This window comes from Apium graveolens, chromosome 3 (assembly GCF_009905375.1).
Source record: "Apium graveolens cultivar Ventura chromosome 3, ASM990537v1, whole genome shotgun sequence".
NCBI classification, from domain to species: Eukaryota; Viridiplantae; Streptophyta; class Magnoliopsida; order Apiales; family Apiaceae; genus Apium; species Apium graveolens.
Window position 1 is genome coordinate 2,661,430 of NC_133649.1, and position 21,026 is coordinate 2,682,455.

The window sequence follows — 21,026 nt, forward strand, 5'->3', positions numbered from 1 at the left end:
CTTCCCTTTACTCTTAGTTTTCATATAGTGTAGAGACTCGAATCCCACTAACACATTGTCAGAAATTCCTCTTCCAGGCACGAACGCTGATTGATTTTCAGAAATCAATCCAGGAAGAATGCTTTTGAGACGATTCACGAGGACTTTTGCTAAAATTTTTATATAGAATGTTACAAAGGGCTATTGGCCGTAGTCAGTAATACGATATGCGTTTTTCTTTTTCGGTATAAGTACTAACATCGTATCATTTAATCTTTCTGGAAATGAGCAATCGGCCATCCAAGCCTTACAACAATGGAAAATTTCCTCTTCAATCAAATCCCAAAAGTGCTGGAAAAAAGCCGAGCTAAATCCGTCAGGGCCTGCACTCTTATCCGGGTGCATCTGTTTTACTGCTATAGTAAATTCCACAAAGTTTATTTCTGCTGTGAGCTTCATGTTCTGATCTTCATTTACAACTCGTCCCCCATTATCAACCACTTGATTCAATGCTCCACCCTCATCTTCAAATACCCCTTTGAAATAATCTAGCGTCATATTACGTATATCCTCCTGATTAGCCACCAAAACACCCTGATCATTATGAGGTAGAAATACTAATTTGAATTTTTAACATAGGACGTGATTCACACATGTTATGGACGGCTATTTTTTAGCATGGAAAATTTGGTCAAAATTAGTAGGACTTCCAAATATTTACAGAGTAATCTCATCAGGCTTCTTGCAATCTCGCATCTAAGAACTGCAGTGGACTAAACTATAAAAGCAATGCACCCATATTACATCAAATTCACTTTTCTTCTCCTTTTCAAACAATGGTTTCAACTCCAATCTTTTTTTCATGTACGAGTAAAAATTTAAAATCATGTATCATGTGTAAGTAACCTTTACAAATATTACAATTGTTACTAGGCTTGTCAAATCCCAGAATCAGCAACTTTGTGGGTTTTGTTTACACTCCTCCGGTCCTCATTGTCAAAAAGTATAAGATCCTGTTCGGGATTTCCTCTACTATTTTTTTTTAAAATTTTAGAGAGCTCGTTTTAAGGAGGGACTCAGGATTCGAGTCCTCTCACCCTTGTCAATCGTAGCGAAAAATATGGTACAATTGAGAGGGATTATTAAAGAATATACGATCATGTTCGAGTCTTCCTCTAGTGCCGGAGTGCCGGTTACTTAACACTCCTGGTATACTCGTTTCTGCAAGAAATGGTCGTCTTCATGACAACATATTTTCAACAAAATAATGGCACACAAGTTTTTTCTTTAAAAAATAAAAAAGAAGAAGCCCATGATACCCAAGTGGAGCTGGTCAAAAAGAGACACAAATAATTATTAGGGATACAAGAAGTATTTATCCATTCTGGTGTATAATTTAAATGGTCCATCTGAAAAATGAATAATTATCAGCTGCAACCCTAAAATTGGATTATTACACATATAGGTGTAAATAGTAGCAGATTTTGAAGGGCATTCATCAGAAACAGTAAAGGAAGCAGATACTACAAAAAGCAAATTTCACAAGCTTACAAACCACACAAGCACAATCCACAAAAGGATAAAACATAAAAAGCCAAATTTTTCATGCATGTTAACCCTATAAGTTGGACAGGAGTGACCTTATTTTAGGGACTGAAAGTAACAGAGATTGAATCAAAAGGTGCTCATAAAAAAACCCTAAAAAGTTACCAAGAAAAGGTCCCTTGTTTCATGATATGTATAATGTAGCAACCTCTTTTCTTGAATTTACCATCTCTCCTTTTCTCACTTGTTTTCTTAAAAGTAAGTCATTTTACTTTTTCATTTTCTCTGTTCTTCCACATCTTGGTGTTGATCATGCACTTGTGTGTGTTTCATAAGCTGATCTTCTTGGTTTTACTAGTCTCTGGTGAGGAAAAACAGCTGGCCTTGTCTCGAAACGAGATTTCGAACAAAATGGCAGTGTCTGGGATGAAATCTGTGTCTCATGGTTCTGGTTCTGATTCTGGTTCTGTCATAGGCATGAACAACAAGGCAGTGACTAAAATTAAACAGATGGAGCACCAGCAAGAACCAGAACAACAGCAGCAGCATTCATTTGATGAGTTCTTTTCGAGCAAACGAAGCGTCCCGCATGATTCAGACCCTCTTCACAACCGTTGATTTCAGATCAGATTCATAATGTTAGTGATTTTTATAAATTATGAGTGTTTTGTAAATTTAACTTTTGTTAAAAAATTATGTAGAAAAAGTTTCCTACTGTTTGTTCATGGTTTTTCTAATCATGATAGGAGAATGCTGTGTAGTGTGTAGTGATATCCCCTCGAAAATTGCACCATAATAGTCTAATTTCAGTTTTTCTTTGTGTATATTTGTCATATTCAATACTTTTTGGCTCTAATTTCTTCTTGTGGCTCCACAAAATTGCTGTGTGTTTCTTCATGTCTCTTCTTCTGGTTTAACTTTCTTTCTCATAATTGCCACAATTGCAGGTCACTTTACTAGAAAACTTGACTAGTCTACTGTTTTTCTAAGAAAAAATAGAGGTATTTAAAGAGTTTATGCAATGCAAAAAGTTGATAAGTGTGTCCTTAGTTTAGACATCATCTTTTGCATTGATCATGAATAAACCAGTATTACAAAACAGTCGGGACTAAATATTTTCTTTATTATCTTTTAAAGTGATGTCGGGGCTATGTAAAACTGCCCGGACAAATTCAGAATTTTTTTTTTTGGTGGGCACTGAGTAAATAGTTTTAATGGTAAAAAAACGTATTCACCGGTGTTCCTTGCTAGATACGCCCCTTGCTAGATACGCCCTGATTCCTTCCCCGAAAAGATGTTGTTTTTCAAATTACAATTATTTTTGGTTTGTCATTTGTGCCATGTGCACTTCAATTAGGACAAATCCTCTGTGTTAGTGAAACACAGACTTGGTGAGTTTCATGCATGCCTTAAAGAAACAGAGTCTTGTTGTGATTTGTGAACTATAATTGTTGAGTTCACATGTCTTCTCAAACGGAACAATAATACTTTTTACCCCCCTACTCTTCTCTAATTTTTGGGTGAAGAGTTGCAGAAAGAAGCATTCACTTTCTCTCTTTACAATAAAGGGAGGAGAAACAAGTACAACCTCCTCAGATTCATATAACTAGTAGAGGACAAATTATTCAAAGTTCTTTTACTATATCTCCTCGGTCTGATTAAGAAAATGCATTCTTATTAAAATTAATTATGTCGGAGAGGGGGAGGAAATATATTCTAATCAAAATTTAACTTCATATTCTCATTTGAAAGAAACATTATAAATAGAAAATAGTTGGGTTCTGGATCCACCACTGATAGGCATATCGTAAATGATTTGTCTAGTATGGGCACGTGCTAAATACTAAAATTTATAATTTTGATGTATTTTGATTGATACGGTTCAACATTATAAACAAGTGTAAGCCAATCAAAAAAGCTAAATTTATAGAATTTTATGCTTAGCATGTGCCAATGAACACACCACGTATCGTAAACTAGTAATTTAGTAAGTAAAGAAACCGGGGGTAGCAAAATAGACATTAAGAAGAAAGTAATATATGCGGGAATCAAAAGTACAAAACCAGAGGTTACAAGCTCTGCGAGCCATAGTACATGCAAAAATTACGCACAGAGATTAGTAAGATCTGCAGCTGAAAGTATAAATTCCTTTATCAATATATTTTCCAAAAAGTCCTTGGTTTGATGCTCAACACAGATGCATGCCTAAACTAAACATCCACTACATTGCTAGCACGGAGGATTTAGTAAGCGGCACTCGGAGACACGTGTCATCCATAAAATCAAATTTTACGTTTTATTATTATTACTATTTTTAAAAATATATGAAAGTGCCCCTCAAAATTCAAAAATATAAAGAGATGTTCTCAAAATTTGTCCAATGTCCCCCTAAACTAAAATTTCCGGATCCACCTTGATTGCTAGTAAAACTTAGTGTAAATTTAAACAATGTACAAAAAATACCAACATTGCGCGAATAGCGAGTTAAGATGGTAAAACTACCGCAAGCAACTATCTCTTGACCAGGTACCAGTGATATTGAACCAAGAACTAATTTATCGACCACGTTACTTCTTCATTGTTACGAAAAAATGTGTGTTTTGCAAAAAGTATCTCAACAAGATAACAACTGTTTTAAGTAACCGGTCGCACTAAAGCCTTAAGGTGGTAGGGGAAGGCCGAGCTCTGATGATACATATTAAGTAACGAGTCGTATTAAAATATTAAGATGGTAGCTGAAGTTGCGAACATGATCTTATTATTTTTAACAAACCTCAAGACGACGGAGTCTCTGCTAGAGATATATTGTCGAATTGGCTTAAATTTCTCATTTCATGTAACATTCAACAAATTGTTGTCATTGTGAAGGCTGAAGCTGTACTACCAATACCAAAATGGCTATTGTTTGCTGATAAAACATACTCATCAGCTCAGTAACTAGTGCCCGTTCGAGAAATCTTAAAATAAGTAACTTATGACTTAAAGTAAATAAGTGAGTAATAAGTGATAAGTTAATAAATACTTATAAATTATATAAGTGTTTGGATAATTTAACTTATAAGTCAGAATTATTTTTATTTAAATGAATTAAAATAAATAATTTTTATATATAATTATCTTAATTCTTATATTTTAAGTTATATTAACATTTAAAAAAATATATATATTTTAAAATTAAAATTGATAAAAAAACGAAAAATAAAAAATAAGCTGGGAAAAAGTACGTCGTTACCAACATTCAACTTATCGGCTTATAAGTTGTAAATTCAACTTATAAACTGGGTCGACAAACACTCGTCAATAAAAAACTGTTACGGGCTTATAAGCCAATAAGCCTACTTAACGGAATTGCAAAACGTACCCCAGTAATTGCATGAGCAGTCGTGTCAAAACAGGAGAGACTCGTTCTAAGGCTGGTAGATGTTGCGTGCTCGAACAATCATGTTTTGAAGCAACAAGAACTCAACAGTTGTGGTAGCTTCTAAAGCAATGGAATTGGGTAACAAAATTAGCAAAAATAAATATGACAAGTTTACAAGGAATTTTTTTTCTAGATAACAGACTCTATTTTAAAAAATACGGCATTTACAAAGTTTTTCTAAAATTCATAAATATGACAAGTTTTTTGAGATCATACCATTTAAAAAAAGCCCAAAAAATCCGAAACCCGATCCGGAAAAAATCCGAAAAGCCCTGTCTGGAATAAACCCGATTCGATTCGGCCCGGCCCGCGGGCATTATTAGGCCTCTTTTTTTATGGAAAATCCGGCCTAGTTCGAAATCAAAAAATTCGAGATAAAAACCCGGATTTAACAAAGCGTGGATGGAAATCCGGATAAAAACCCGGTTCAGCCCGGATAAAAGTCCGGGCATTTTGAAAAGCCCAATTAAAAAATTGAATATTTTATCTAAAATTTGAAAATATACAATAGTACTTTTTTATAATTTTTAAAAAATAATATTATAATAATAAAAGAAATTAAGGTATATACGATTATTTACTGATTTATTTCTTTAAAATTTTCTGTTTTTTTATCAAATTAAAAGGTAGTAAAGATAATTATTAAATTGGTTGTAATTATAACCAAATTTTATTATCATAAATCGTAAATGATGTCCTAGTTAAATTTATAATTTTAGATTATATAGTACATGACTATACAAAATGTATGAATTAGGCAGTTAGTGCATCAAGAATGCGTATAGAGAAATAACAACTAACAAATTTGTGCTTGACACTAATAACCAGCTATCAGATTTTGGACAATACAAATTGTTTTACATAATTATTTTACTATAATTATACATATTATATTAAAAAATAATTATTTATTTCTGGGTCTAAAGTCTAAACTACTCTCTCAGATATATCAAAATATTATTTTCTCCGATATTTAAACTACTCATGTTTCAGGTTATAAAATATAAAAATAATATTTAATATATAAATAAAAAGTCCGGATAAAACCCGGTTCGTCCCAATCTGATTCGCGGGCCTTATATTTTTTAGGAAGTCTGCCCAACCCGATCCGATTTTTAAAAAAGACCGGCCCCATCCGTTTCTAAAAAAATCGGGCTTTTTAAAGCTCCGATAAAACCCGAATAAAATCCTAAAAGGTTACTGACTTTTACCCAGTGCAACCTTTTACCTGTGATTCTGTAACAAATTGTTACAAATTCAATGGACCCTATTGACATGCCAGAAGAATTATTGGCTAAGATTTTTTTACCACAACCAGTAAAATCCCTTGTACAATGGAAGTGTGTTTGCAAATTATGGAATCAAATCATTAGTAGTAGCGGCAAGTCCTTCACATTTAATTTGTGTATATGTGCTTTTCTGTTGATTATAAGTTCAACCCGTTATCTTATTTTATTAATAACTTATAAGTTATTTTTTAACTTATAAGTAACTTGTTAGACATGTAAACCTGGTTTATCTGCTTGGGATGCCTTAATTTTTTTTAGTTTTATAGTTACGCATCATTTTAAATTTTCACCAATGGTGGCCGCTGTATTTTCAGAAGATGAAAATTTTTGGCTGCAAGCAACTGCTGATTTTCGAAAGCTGCTTACTATAGGTTTATTTGGTTTATTCAGCCTTTATTTATATTATTTCAATGGGTATAATCAGGGGCGTAGTCAGAAATTGAAGTACTGCGGTCAAAATTTTAAAAAAATCGATAATTTGAAAATTTAGTTCATAGATTCCATTTGACGGACTGATATAGTAAAAATCTGTACATGATTTCAAGTTGAACGAGGTCAACTGACCCCACTGTCAATAGGCTGGCTACGCCCCGGGTATAATTAATATTAACTTCATATTCCGATTAATAGACAATCCTCCTATTGACGAAGTTGTTAAAACTGGTGTTGTTCCCCGCTTTGTCGACTTTCTTGGAAGAGATGACTACCCAAAACTGCAGGTTGATTATGATGATATATATTATTTGCTGTGTTCTTTACATGTTCTTAGTTGTAACTTGTGATGCCCTTAGTTTGAAGCTGCCAGGGCCCTAACTAACTAGTATAGCCGGCCAAACGAACGGTACGTGCGGGCCGTTCCGAATTTTTAACGGGCCGGTTTACTTATAACAGAACCCGTGAACGGCCCGTGTAATTAAACGGTCCGTGCCGGTTATTGAAAGTACTAACTCATGTACGGCCCGCGAATCAGGCGAGTAAAACGGTTTTTCTGAACCGCGGTTCAATGGCGAATAAAAGGCGAATAAGCCTTTTGTTTAATTGTTTTGCAGCCAAGTTTGTACTTTGTATTAATATTACTTTTACTTTTAATTTGTAACTTGCAGGTGACAGACAGGTGAGCAGCAGAGCAGGTGGTTGTTAAAGCACAGGTTGAGGAAGAGCACGCGCGTGAGGCGCAGACGCGGGCGGATTGAACCGCGAATAACCGCGAGTTGGCTTTTCATGTAATTAATTATTAATAAATGTGTGTACCTTGTACGCCCATTTCATGTAATATGCATTTAAAATTTGTACTTTTTTTAATATTAAATTAGATTAGTTCCTCCTGAGGTGCTTGATTATATAATATTTATTTTTATTAAAATAATTTTTAAAATTTAATAATATATCTATATAAATTAATGGTGGTACATCTTATATTTTTATAATACAACTACATAATTATATAGTGAATAATCTTATTTATAATTTCACAAAATTATTTTAAATATCTTATTAGAAGTACTGCATATTTTATTGAAATAGGTTAAGTAAAAATTATAGAATAATATTGAAGAGAAATGGGAGATTGAGAAATCAAACAGAGATGGCTACTAATGAAATATAAAATAGGATGAAATAGAGAAAGAAAAATTGAAAGAGATGTAATTATTAATTAATGGAATATAAAGTAGAAAGGAGCAGAGAGAATTAGGCGGGCCGAATAACCGCGGTTAGGCGGGCCGATTACTCGTTTTATAAATAATTATTCAGATGCGGTTTTGGCGAGCGGTTCCGGGCCGGTTCCGGTTTCAGATTTTACAATTCGTATTCGGCTCGTGTGGATACACGGTTAGTGCCGAATATTGAACCGGCACGTGGCGAGGCGAGTCTGGCGAATTTTTTGCGAGCCGAGTTACGTTCGGGCCGAGCCAAACCGCTCGTTTGGCCGGCTCTACTAACTAGTATTGCATGCGGAACATCTGAACAAACCATGATCGTGATTGATCATGGAGCTGTTCCCGTTTTTGTTAGGCTTCTTACTTCTGCAAGTGATGATGTTCGTGAACAGGTATGGAATGAAGCGTTTTCAAGATTTATGATTTTCACTAGTAATGTCCTAATTATTTTAGCCATGTTGTTGATTTAGTCCTACTTCGGGCCTGTTTGGCTACAAAAAATAAGTTACTTATTCGCTTATAAGTCAATAAGTACTCATTGACGAGTGTTTGTCGACCTAGCTTATAAGTCGAATTTACAACTTATAAGCTTGAGTTGAATGTTAGCAACGACGTATTTTTTCTCGACTTATTTTGATTTTTCGCTTTTTGTTTAACTTTTGTTTTGAAATTTATGCTTTTACATGTCTTTCTGATTTAAAATTTACGAATTAAGATGATTATATTTAAAATTTATTTATTTTAGCTCAGTTAAGTAAAAAATATTCTGACATTTAACCAAACACTTATTTAACTTATAAGTATTCAATCTACTTATCACTTATAAGTCCCTTATTCATTTTAAGTCATAAATTACTTATTTTAAGATTTCCCAAACGGGCACTTCGTATATGTTTGTGCTTGCAACTTAATGTCTATTAGTAGATAGTAAAGACAATGACCATGACTCTAGACATTTGTATATTTTATTATATAGGCTGTTTGGGCATTAGGGAATGTAGCTGGCGACTCACCCGAATGTCGTGATATTGTTCTTGACCACGGAGCTTTGATGCCGTTGTTGGCACAATTCAATGAGCACGCAAAGATATCGATGTTAAGAAATGCAACTTGGACCTTGTCAAAATTCTGTAGGGGAAGGCCACAACCTCACTATGAGCAGGTTAGATCGCCACTAGCAATATGCATTCTTGTTCCACTTTCCCGATGCCTTGGCTAACCTGACAGGCGTCCAATTTTTTTTAACAGACAAAGCAAGCGCTCCCTGCTCTTGCTAAACTTGTATATTCAAATGACGAAGAAGGCTTACATGTGCCTGTTGGGCATTCTTCTATCTTTTTTATTGTACTCATGATAGAATTCAAGTTGTGATCGACTCTGGTGTTTGTAGACGTCTTGTTGAACTTTTACGGTGAGTGGTTAATTATTATCATTAGATAGAACTCAATTGATCCATTGGTTATTTATTTATACACTGTTTTTTCTCTCATCTTGTTTAAGAAGCCTGACTTTTGTTATTATGTTTTTGTTGCTAGTCACCCGTCACCTTCTGTTCTTATTCTCGCTCTGACAGCAGTTGGCCATATCGCCTCAGGAGATGATATGCAGAAACAGGTATTGGTACCATGTATTGCTTCTATAAAGCTCTGTTCTTTGCTACTCAATTTCTGTTTTACCATTCTGTTTTCCGCTTTGATTTTATTCAGGTAATCAATTTGTTTTCTGGTTGTTAGCGAAAAGCCTATAATATGTTTTCCAATACCATTTCAGGTCGTCATACAACATCAAGCTCTTGTACGCCTTTTAAACTTGTTGATATATGTTGACAAGATTGTTAAGATCGTAGCTTGTGGGACGATCACTAATATCATGATTGGAAATAATGCACAGATACAGGTACGTGTGCTAAGCATATAGATTCATATTCATAATTTTATAAATCCAAGGCATTTCTATCTTTCTTATGTTGTAATTAATATTTTTAAGTAAATTATTTTTATAAATAAAAGAGTTGATCTGTTTAATCTGTCTTTGACGATATTGACTTTAAATATTATTTCAAGCAATTTATTAGTTTATTCCAACGTTAAGAAATTACGAGAATACAAAGAGGCAATCATTTAACATATGTTTTTAAGCGTTAATCTTGGTTAAATTATAATAAAATACCATCCCGTAGAAGATCCCAGGACATCGTTGAGCAAATGTAGTTTGCAAGTCTGGTTATTATAATTAGCATTATATAATGACAGATTGAGAAATTCCAGTTAGCTCATTTTTTTTAGTTCTTGCCGGTAGTAGTTGGATACTATCCTCGATCATCCTAGATTAAGAACTATCATATATGTCCTGAACTGTCGAAACAAATATTGAATGTATATAGATTTAGGGATACATCATTTCCGCTTGTTATCACTGACTTGTGTTTCTAATGCGCATCTGACACGCTGAGGCTGTTATCGAGGCTGGTATAATAGCCCCCCTTTTTCAACTGCTTGGCAATGCTGAATTTGAAATCAAGAAAGAGGCTGCTCGGGCAATTTCAAATGCTACATGTCGTGGTACACGTGAACAAATCAAGTAGGCCGAGTTTTTTTCAAATAATTTTCTATATTCTGGATATCTAAAATCTTCCATAAGTGTGAAGTCTTTTTTTTGGTTCTCAGGTTCTTGGTAAGACAGGGATGTATAAAGCCTTTGTGTGATATCTTAAATTGTTCTGATTCGAGAAATATTATGGTGGCCTTAAAAGGCCTCAATAACATATTGAAGGTTGGAGAAGCTGAGAAGAATTCGGGTCACACTGGTGATGTAAATGTTTATGCGCAGTTGATCGATGAAGCTGAGGGCCTAGAAAAGATTAAAAACCTTCGAAGTCATGACGAGAATGAAATATATGAATGGGCTGTGAAACTTCTGGAAACATACTGGTTGGAGGATGATGATGAGCAGTTACCAGGAAATGGACCTTCAGTTCCATTAAATTCATTTAGTTGAGAGGTATATGCTCTTTCATCTCCATTGTGATTTGTGTAACTTCTTTATTAATGGTTCAAATTGTTGCTCATTTGTTGGCCAAAGTTATTGCTTTTCAAATTACACTTATTTTTGTTTGGCATTTGTTTGCCTTGATTCATATTTGCCGGTAGAGGACAAAGCATTCAAAATTCTTGTACTATGGCTCTCTTCGGGGGAGCTGTTTAAAATTGTCGTGCTGTTTAAAATTGCTCAGCTGGAGAAAGAGTGATGTTTAAAAAATTAGTTGACTGTTTGGTATTTTTTTTAATTTATGCATATTTTGAGATATACTCCCACCATCTCATATTATGTGTCATGTTTTGACTAGTCAACATTCAAATTATTTAAATTTTGACCGTAAATTACGTATAAAATATAATTAGATAATTTTTAAAACTAGTATCATTGGAAAATGTATCTAATTCTCTTTCAAATGTATTTTTTATTTTTAAAAATAATACATAAAATTGTCATAATTATCGGTCAAAACTTGGTCAATTTGACCATATATTAGTCAAAATAAGGCACATAATATGAGATGGAGGGAGTAATATATAAAAATAATATTTTTGAGAAGGTTTGATGGTGAAACTGATAGCTAGTTCGTGCAAAAGCTGAAAACAGCTTTTTCCAAAAGCGAGGGGACATGTTTTTGCTAACAACAACTTTTAGACAACGTCAATACCAAACGGAGCCTGTATCTCCTCGGTTTGATTAAGAAAATGCATTCTTGTCAAATTTACTTTTCTTTTTACCTTGTTTTCTAGGTATAATTTAAGCATAAACCAATTTGATTAGAGGTACTCCATATTCAGTCAAAATTTTAACTTCATATTCTCATTAGAATGAACCATTATATATTGTTCTCGTGCTAAAAGATGTTCTCGCTAGAATCATTGCATTTGCATATGATATGCATATCTTGAATATGGAGTACAGAAAGAAGAGCTGGTAAAGAAAATAAACTAGAGTAGCAAAGCAGACAGAAAGAAGAAAGCAAGATATATAGGAATCAATAGTACAAAACCAATGCTTCCAAGCTCTTTGAGCCATAGTACATGCAAACATTATACACTGCACAGGAAATATCGGCCATATATGAGTGAAATTTAGAGCAAATTTAAACAATGCACGCAAAAATACCGCACATGACTTATCGGGAGTGAAATTGAGCCAAGAACTAACTTATCGGCCAGATACGAGTGAAATTGAGCCAAGAACTAACTTATCGGCCACTTTACTTATGAAAAAATGTATGTTTTAGAGAAAGTATCTTGACAACTGCAAGACGACGGAGGTTATGCTAGAGATATATCGGCGAATTGGGTAAAAGGGATGGTGATGAAGTCACAAATTGTCATTCTGAAGGCTGTACCAAAGTTTTCAGAACAAATACCAAAATGGCTATTGGCTATTGTTTGCTCATGAAAGCAATGAAATTGGATAATAAGTACAAAGAAACACAGTTTATTTTAAAAAACATGTCATTTCCATTTTTTCTAGCAATATAATGTTGATCTTAATTTGCAAAAATAGTTTCTTTAAATCTTTTGTGTAAACATACAACTTCACAATCCAATACAGATAAAATTTAAAATTTTTGAACCGAATCAACCAATAACATTGCAACTATTTTTTCAAGAAAGGCTTGTTTATAGCCGTATTAAGCTCTTGTCGTGAGTATGTCAAAAGTTCGACTTAATTGTTGGTGTTTATTTGTGTTATCAATTAGTAAAAAAAAAATCTGACTCCCTTTTCTAGAAATTGTAAAAATGAATAGTTTAATTTCAAATGATATTTTTTTTAAAACAATTTCTACACATGCATTCTCTCTGTTTGTAAATACATGTCCATTTTAACTTTTAACCGTTCAACTTGATCAATCTTTGACTGAAATTTACACATACTATATAATAGATAAAAAAAATATCATTCGAAAGTACATTTAGTCTATTTTAAAACGTAACTTTCAGATTTGAAAAATAAATAATTTTTAATTTTTAATATTAAATCAAATATTGATCAATTTAACTCAAACTTACAATTAAATCGAGATTAAAAATAGTAACTCATTTTTGCAAATTTCACGTAAAAATATATACACCACTTTGAAGGATCCATTACATTTTCAATTTATATAAATTTCCGCGCTTATCTTGTGCGTGCCGTGATGAAAAAATTGTTTAAAGTAAAACTTACTCCACATTTTAACCTTTTCTCACCTTCACATCTCATTCTCACCCATAACAATAGACACACAAACATTTAAATTCAATTCAACAAATTTTAAGCCCTAAAAGCAATGGCGGACACACAAGATCAGCCCAAACCCGAGATCTCAACCTCCGACAAGCCCAACATCTCCTTCTCAATCTGGCCTCCTTCTCAACGCACTCGCGACGCCGTCACTAACCGTCTCGTCGAGACTCTCTCCTCTCCCTCCGTCCTCTCCAAGCGCTACGGCACGCTTCCCGAGGCGGAGGCCGCCGCCGCGGCGAAGCTGATCGAGGAGGAAGCTTTCAACGCCGCCGGCGGTACGGCGGGGTCCGATGACGACGGAATTGAGGTGTTGCAGGCGTATTCGAAGGAGATTAGTAAGAGGATGCTTGAGACTGTTAAGTCTAGATCTGGTGGAGATGGACACGTGGCGGAGGCGGCGGAGGTGGTGACTGAGGGACACGTGGCGGCGGAGGAGGAGGAGTCGGTTACGGGGAGTAATTAAGTAATTGCGAGATGAGGTGATTTGTGTTTTTTAATTTAGATCTGTTTGTTTAGTTTTCGAGTTTTCGTAATTGTGATGGTGATCTAATGAATTGCGATTGTTATGTACGAGATGCGATATTAGGATTTTATTATGTACGTGTTATGTTATGTACGTTGATTATAATATGGATAATTTGTGTTTGTGAATTCGCGGTTTTTTATGTTTTTTGGAGTAGTATTATTTTGCATTTGTGATGCGTAGGTTGTCGTTGGTTTAGGAGGATTGATTTTATGTTTGTGATTGGATTGACACACTAGTGGAAATCGCAGTGATGAAGATCATAGTGTAAAGTAGTGGATAGTGGGATACTAGAATTTGGGAATTTGGGAGGGATGGCCTTACATACCACATGAGATAGAATTTATGTCGTAATGGATTTTAGACCTGTTTGTTCACTTTGTTGTAGTTTTGGTGTTTGTACTTGTAATGACATGGCATTGCTAAGTACAAGCAATGCTATTAGGATTATATATATGTTATTTGTGCGTTTATGAGGATCGGATAATCTGTTGGAAATGTGGGATTTCAAATGTTTTGGCATGCCTGAAGTATCATGCTGTATTCCTGATGTGTATGTGTACGGTTAGTTGTCTTTAGTTTGGAAGATTAATGTTTGTGATTGGATTCACACTCATTGTGAAAATTGTACTCCTACTTAATAAGAGAGTTGTGTGAAGTTGTGCCATAGTGGCGACTAGGGTATCACAATTTGGGACTAAATTATCACATTCTATTGAATTTATACGTGTATTTGAGAGAGATGTATCTATGAATTGTATTTGAAAGACTTGTATTTCTAAAGTTATGCAAGTAGGACATGCTTATCACTATCACCTTTATCCGGGTAAGTAGCAAATTTGTATTCAATTTGGTAGTTTGGATCAAAACTCTATTTGTGACACTTAATATCGATAAAATGATATCACTGTAAAACAGTTTTTAAAACCTTCTTGTTTTGGAAATGTTGGCTTCAGATTTTACTAGTTCTAGGATAGCTAGATGTAAGAAAGTAAATATGACATATATAATGCATGTTCCAGATCATGGTTTAAACAAGAATCACTTAGGAGAAGCTCAACTTATATCTAGCTTCGCTATTTAGAATGCAAATTTTAATAGTTATTACCTTAGTTACCCAACTCTTCATTTTGCTTCAAGTACCCGTGTCGGACACTCGATACTCGGACATGGATATGGACACTTGGACACTTATTTTAGGCCAAAACATGTAATTTTTTCAGAATATTGCCGAGTCCGACACTTGGATACGAACCCGTGTCTGACACCCGTACCCGAGTCCGGGTAACATAGGTTATTATTGTAGGTTCTAATAACCAAGTTTGTTTCTGGAATTAGCAATCTATCATTTATGTGATCCCTTAGGAAACAAATATAAGACTATTATGTTATAAGGACTTCATTACAAGTTTACAAGTGATAGTATTTTAGGAGGGATCTAAGTGGATCAAAGTCTTCTTGAGTGGATTAATCTTTAACTTTTTAGACTTCTTTAAATTTTTATGTTATTGATTTTTTTAGGTGATTTCTATCCATAATCTTACTTGTATGCTGCACCATGGATACTAGGATTCTGCTGTGAATATTGCTGTGAATATTGGAACCGGGATGTTATTGGATGCATATTTTGGGACCTCGTTTACTGTTTAGGGAAGAGTTCTTTTGGGGATGCCTTTCACACAAACTGCACACGGTATTAACTGAAAAAATATTGTGCACCTAGTATTGTTTAGTGGGTAAACATCATGAGATTAGAGCTCCACCTTGACATGTTACATAAATATAACACTTAGTTACTTTTAAGATTATTGTTCTAGTTACTGGAGATGTGGATCTCAGAGATTATCCTGGTTGGTTTAAGTGTTTAACTATAGTAGTTTTTGGTGGCTAAATGTTGGTTCAGAACAGTTAGTGGATCTCTAGCACCTTATAAATTATTGTGCACCCATGTTGGGTTTCATCCAACTCTTCTTAGTTCTAGATGTAAATATGCATGAATACTTAAAAGTTAAAGATGAATTTAGAATACTGAATACTTTGAGCACTCTACTTGATCCATTCTGATTTGTATATACGCAAAATGTCAAAATTGAAAACCGAAGAGATGTATACTCTGGAGTGCATAGAAGTTGTTGTCAAAGTACTCCCTTCGGTATTTGTGTGTGCAGTGTGGTCTTAATTGCTATTTTGTTAAAACATTACGTATCTTCAGGTTAATCCGTTCGGGTCAGTGTCCTTGTTTATCTTTGGCCGGTGCTTGTATAGTATGCTATCTTGTATGTGCCTTTGGTTTTTTTTTTGTTCTTGCTGATATGTTGGGTACAACCTAGAGTCTTGCCTACAACTTTTACAAACTTGTTTACTTGCGTTGCCATCAGCATTGAACTTGTTAAAAGATACACAGGGAACATCAAGAACTCGTTGTAATTCACTTAAACAAATTAACCCTGTATTTTGTGTTATCCATCTTAAACAGGGAAAGATCAATTAGTGGACTAATTATATTATCTGTCATGTTCTCATCTCCATGGGAAAACTGTTGTTGAAAAGCTGTGTAGCAGTGTCAATGAAAGTAGTTTTATAGTATATATAAATCAATTACCTCTTTTCAACTAAAATACGTTATCTTTTTTATTTTTCCCGACTAAAACATCTCATTTTTCAAAACTATGACGGACAATTCTTTGCAAACGTCAACACTTACTGGAGCAAATCAAAGAGGAGAACGAGGACAACTGACTACAGCTAAAACGGCCCTTCTACAATGTTCTAGCTAATCTTAAAGAAGCTACAATTTAAGATGATAATTTAAGTCGAGTTCCCCCCGGCTCAAATGAACGTGTTTAAGAGTACTCTCGAGTGAGACTGAGTTCGAGCTTAAATAAGACTCAAATTTGAATCCTATAAATTTAAATCATAAGCTCGATTAATTGTACTATATATGTATTGAAATCAAAAACTTATCCCGTTTGAGCTTAAATAAGATTCAAATTTGAATCTTATAAATTTAAATCATAAGTTCGATTACTTTTAGTAAATAAAGTATATATATATATAGGAAAATGATCAAATACAAACTAAAATTAAAGTAGAAACTTAGAACTAATCTAAGCCATTAGATCTACCCAATCTAATGGTCCCCCTAAATCACACCACCCAACTACCCTGCACCATCCCACACCCAATTTTAATTTATACTATGACTCCGACTTACAACCTTAACAATATAATGATATTAGTATATTACTTACATATTATCAAATAAGATTAAAAAATATTTGTTAAAAACTAAGAACAATTTTAAACTATCAAAAAAATTTATAAACTTGACTTTCCAAGTTGCATTAACCATCTTTCAAGCAGAGTAATTTGAACAAGAAATTCTGGCCACAATCATAAAACACTAAACATAAATCAAATCTAGCAAACAAAACTAGCATCAACGTAAGCACAATTTAACAGCTTCTTTGTCCTGGAAGTACTCTCGAGGTATAAACGGAGGACAGTACTTGTTGGCAACAAACATATACTTATGATGACTGTATTTTTCTCCGACAGCATTATCGTCGTCGCAGCAAAGCCTATGCAGTGCTCTTACACATTCAAGCAACTCCGACGGCCTGTAAAGCGTGTAATGCTGCAATGTCGAGTTCCAGGGTCTCGTCGATGGTGAAAGTATATATCTGGCCAGGAAAACAGATGATGCAGCGATCTGCGATGGAGCATAACCAAGCATACTGTAATCCAGGAGTGATAGCTCTGCCAAGTAGTTACTCATACATTCTAGTTCCACAGGTAGAGCCCTGGTAACTGCTTTAGCAACATAAACAAATCGCGATAAAAAGCTTGAAACTGTTGGAACAGTCAATTGAAATTTCAGACAGTGTAGAACAGTCGTCTCCATTCGCAGAATCTCATCCTCAGAGTAAGTATTTGCAGTTACTTTACGGAACTTTTGCACTGAAGGGGGATCAGTTTCCTCGTATTTTGAGGCAATCATCATGCAAGCCACTCCAAGCAACTGCAAATTTTCTTGGTTTATCGAATTTCCAGAGAGATAGCGGTCTATGTAGTTAACACTCAGGTACAATGTTTCAGAATCAAGCTCATGAACCAGAGCCACATCCACAAGCCAATCAATTACTGTTTTACGCATGCTAATAGTTATATCTTTCTGGACCTTCTGCATGTAGTCGATGCACGGCCTTTTCTTCGCATTGGCCTCAGATGCTCTCAAGTTAATGTAGATATCACGGATCATGGTTGCACATAACCGTGGCTTCTCGTCATCCTCATCCACATCCACATCCACAATCGTGTCACCAGTATTGGTTTTCGATTTCGCTGCTAGCTTCATCTTGTCTTCTGAAACATAGAACTTTTTCAGGTCTTCTGAAAGATTGAGTAGATCATAATGTTGTACTTGTGACCTCTTCACGGGATTCATAGCGGACTCGATATTGATGTTTGAACAAGTGAACAGCTTCTTGAAACCTCGGAACATCTTTGTGCAGATTCAATAGAATTAAGCGAACTCAACGATTTGGTGTATGTGTGTTAGCTGATAACGTGTATTTATACACTTTTGAGGTGGATTAAATCTGAACTCAAATCTGATTTGAGGTGAACGTAAATTTTAAGTGGAATCAGATTGGGTTATACAAGAGTTTATACCAGAGTTTCGCGTAAACTTTTCCTTCTTTGACAGGGATTATATATAACTGGGATGCTAAGCCAGGCTTCTGGTGCGGCACTATATAAAGATTTTTAAGAAATTATTAAATTTGAATAGCTATTCACAAAAAAAATTGAAAAATAATCAACGGAATTATGCGGTCAATGCACCTTAAACTACGTGTAAAAATCAAACTGGACAGATAAATTGGGAAGGTGGGAGGAACATTGACTTGTATATGTAATATATTGAAAATAAAAAAAATTAATACTTATAATATTAAAGTACATGCGGGAATGTATTAATATATAAAATTATAGATCACGTTGTGCTGCACATAATTCGGTCTGGACCTGATCCTGACCGGACCGTGTTTACCGGATTAATACCCGGAGCGGACCGAACATATAAAATAAAAAAACCAGTCTCCAGTTCAATCCGATCCAAGACTTGAAAAAATCGGGTCGAAACATGAATGGACATTAATTCATATATATAATTATATTAACTATATTTAATGTATTAAAAGGTCATATATAAATATTAAAAACATAGACTCGACATTACACTATAAATTACTAAATTTCGTAATAATAAAACATTGATATTCATGCATTTAAAAATTAATATTTACTTCTATAATAATAGGACATGCTTATTTTTAATTTTTTGTTGTTGCATGAATTAACAAAAAAATTTATGTATTTAAATTTGAAATTATCTAAGGCTCCTGTTCTATATTAACAAAAAAAATTAATTTTTTATTGTTTAGTGAATATGTTAAGGTAACTGATCATATATATGTGTACTTAGTTTAATGAAATATGAACTAATGAATTTAGGATACTGAATACTTTGAACACTCTGCTTGGTCCATTCTGATTTGTGTATATGTGAAATGCCAAAATTGAAAACCGAAGAGATGTAGACTCTGGAGTGCATAGAAATTGTTGCCAAAGTACTCCTTTCTGTATTTGTGTGTGCAGTATGGTATTAATGGGGATTTTGTTCAAAACATTATGGATATGCAAGTTAATCTGTTCGGATAATAATTATATTTTATGAATTTAATGAATTTAAGGAGTCTTGCTACGCATGGACAGTGAAAGCCCATATGGAAAGTAGTTGGGTCAGTTGTGGAACTCGGTTTTGGCTAATCAACAACGTAACTTATTACTCAAGGACAGGAGTACAATCCGGAGAGAACTACATTGAAATTGATCCCTATATATAGGATACGAAGACAGTTAACATAGGGGTTCAGAATTTCGCTATCTACGCGAATTGAAACGTGTAACCACATTGATCATTTTCCGAGTACTTTTGGCCGGATCGAGAATGACTTTCTCAGCCATTTGTACCCGATATCTTTGCTGAATCAGCTCCAAAATACAACATGCTTTCAGCCACGCTACCGCTGCGCGCTACCACTGTCACGATTGTAGCAACAGCTCTAAGCCCGATAACTCAGGGCTATTCAGTTATTTTCAGCACGATAATCATGGGATATTATTACGAAATTCCTCTTGCAATATTTTGACCTTTAGAGAGGAAGGATGCTCGGCGATGGTCGTATCTGAAAGAATAATTGTGGTAATCTTGAAAATGAGCCCAAGACGATGTCTCAAACAAGGATTTTATGAATCGAGACCATTCATACGAAAGAGAATCAATTTTTTTAAAAAATTGATGAATCAAATGAGAAATCATGGCTCATCGGAAAAAAAAAGTAAAAAAAGTATAAAAGTGAATATATGGCTTCGGCGTGCATGGGTTACGGTCTTGGTGAAAAAGGACTAGGGAAAATGGCCGGAAAGGGGGATTGTTTATGTTGATTTCCACCTTGAACAACCGGGAAATAGGTCCATATGGGCTTCAGGTGCGAAGTCGTACCCTCATCTACTGATGGAAGAAAATGATTTCTGGATGGGTCAATATAGGCTTCAGGTGCGAAGTTGTACCCTCACCTGTTGATGCACATTTAAATTATAACTTGGTGACAACATTTAAGGATAAAGGAAGGAGTCAATATTCATTACGAACCTTCTAACTCAAATTTGATGTTGAGAGATTTATATATTACTAGCATGAATACTCGTGCAAAGTACGGGCCGGACCACATTATTTTTCATATAATTATTATGTATATATTTTTATATCATTGAATGAAAATCGATAAAAGCATTAAACCTTCGGATATTAACTTTATATGCAGTTTACATCATTTCTTGTTTTCAGCATTCATTCTTTTTACATTTGTAAGAACTATCAATAGATTCTCTTTTATTGATTTGTATTAACAAAAAGATCTTTTGAAGGACGTACATCTTTTTTGTTACTTGTTTTTACAACTTGATTTGTATTTTTCTTGAACTAAGTTGAACTTATTTTTAAGTACTTTTGACTATTCATCAAATAATGTTTCATAATCAAAGTTGTGGAAATTTGATATGCACTTTAATTGTGTTATTCAACCTTAAAGTTATTGTATCGATGTTATGTGAGATATGTATTTGTTCACTATCCTCACAAATTGCATATTCTGAAAAAAAATATCATTTTTCTTTTATAAGACCAATATTACGTTTCACTCTCACTTACGTGCGTAAAGATGATATGCAATTTTAATTGAGCTATTCAATCATAAAGTTTTATGTAT

The 21,026-nt window shown here is 34.2% G+C and overlaps 2 protein-coding genes and 1 pseudogene across 2 annotated transcripts; 2 read left to right on the plus strand and 1 right to left on the minus strand.

Annotated features, from left to right (window-relative positions):
- The first annotated feature begins 6,526 nt into the window (after positions 1-6,526).
- LOC141710519 (importin subunit alpha-1a-like) lies at positions 6,527-10,476 on the plus strand (annotated as a pseudogene).
- Positions 10,477-13,144: 2,668 nt separating this feature from the next.
- Positions 13,145-13,820, plus strand: LOC141711413 (MFP1 attachment factor 1-like). Its single transcript, XM_074513848.1, has one exon. The coding sequence runs from the start codon at positions 13,213-13,215 to the stop codon at positions 13,630-13,632; it is 420 nt and encodes a 139-aa protein (XP_074369949.1). The 5' UTR covers positions 13,145-13,212; the 3' UTR covers positions 13,633-13,820.
- Positions 13,821-17,131: 3,311 nt separating this feature from the next.
- Positions 17,132-18,139, minus strand: LOC141711259 (cyclin-A1-1-like). The gene has a single exon (XM_074513661.1). The coding sequence runs from the start codon at positions 18,137-18,139 to the stop codon at positions 17,132-17,134; it is 1,008 nt and encodes a 335-aa protein (XP_074369762.1).
- Positions 18,140-21,026: the final 2,887 nt, after the last annotated feature.

Coding starts and splice junctions, on each gene's coding strand:
- LOC141711259 (XM_074513661.1), bottom strand. CDS start 18,139: ATGAATCCCGTGAAGAGGTCACAAGTACAACATTATGATCTACTCAAT.
- LOC141711413 (XM_074513848.1), top strand. CDS start 13,213: ATGGCGGACACACAAGATCAGCCCAAACCCGAGATCTCAACCTCCGAC.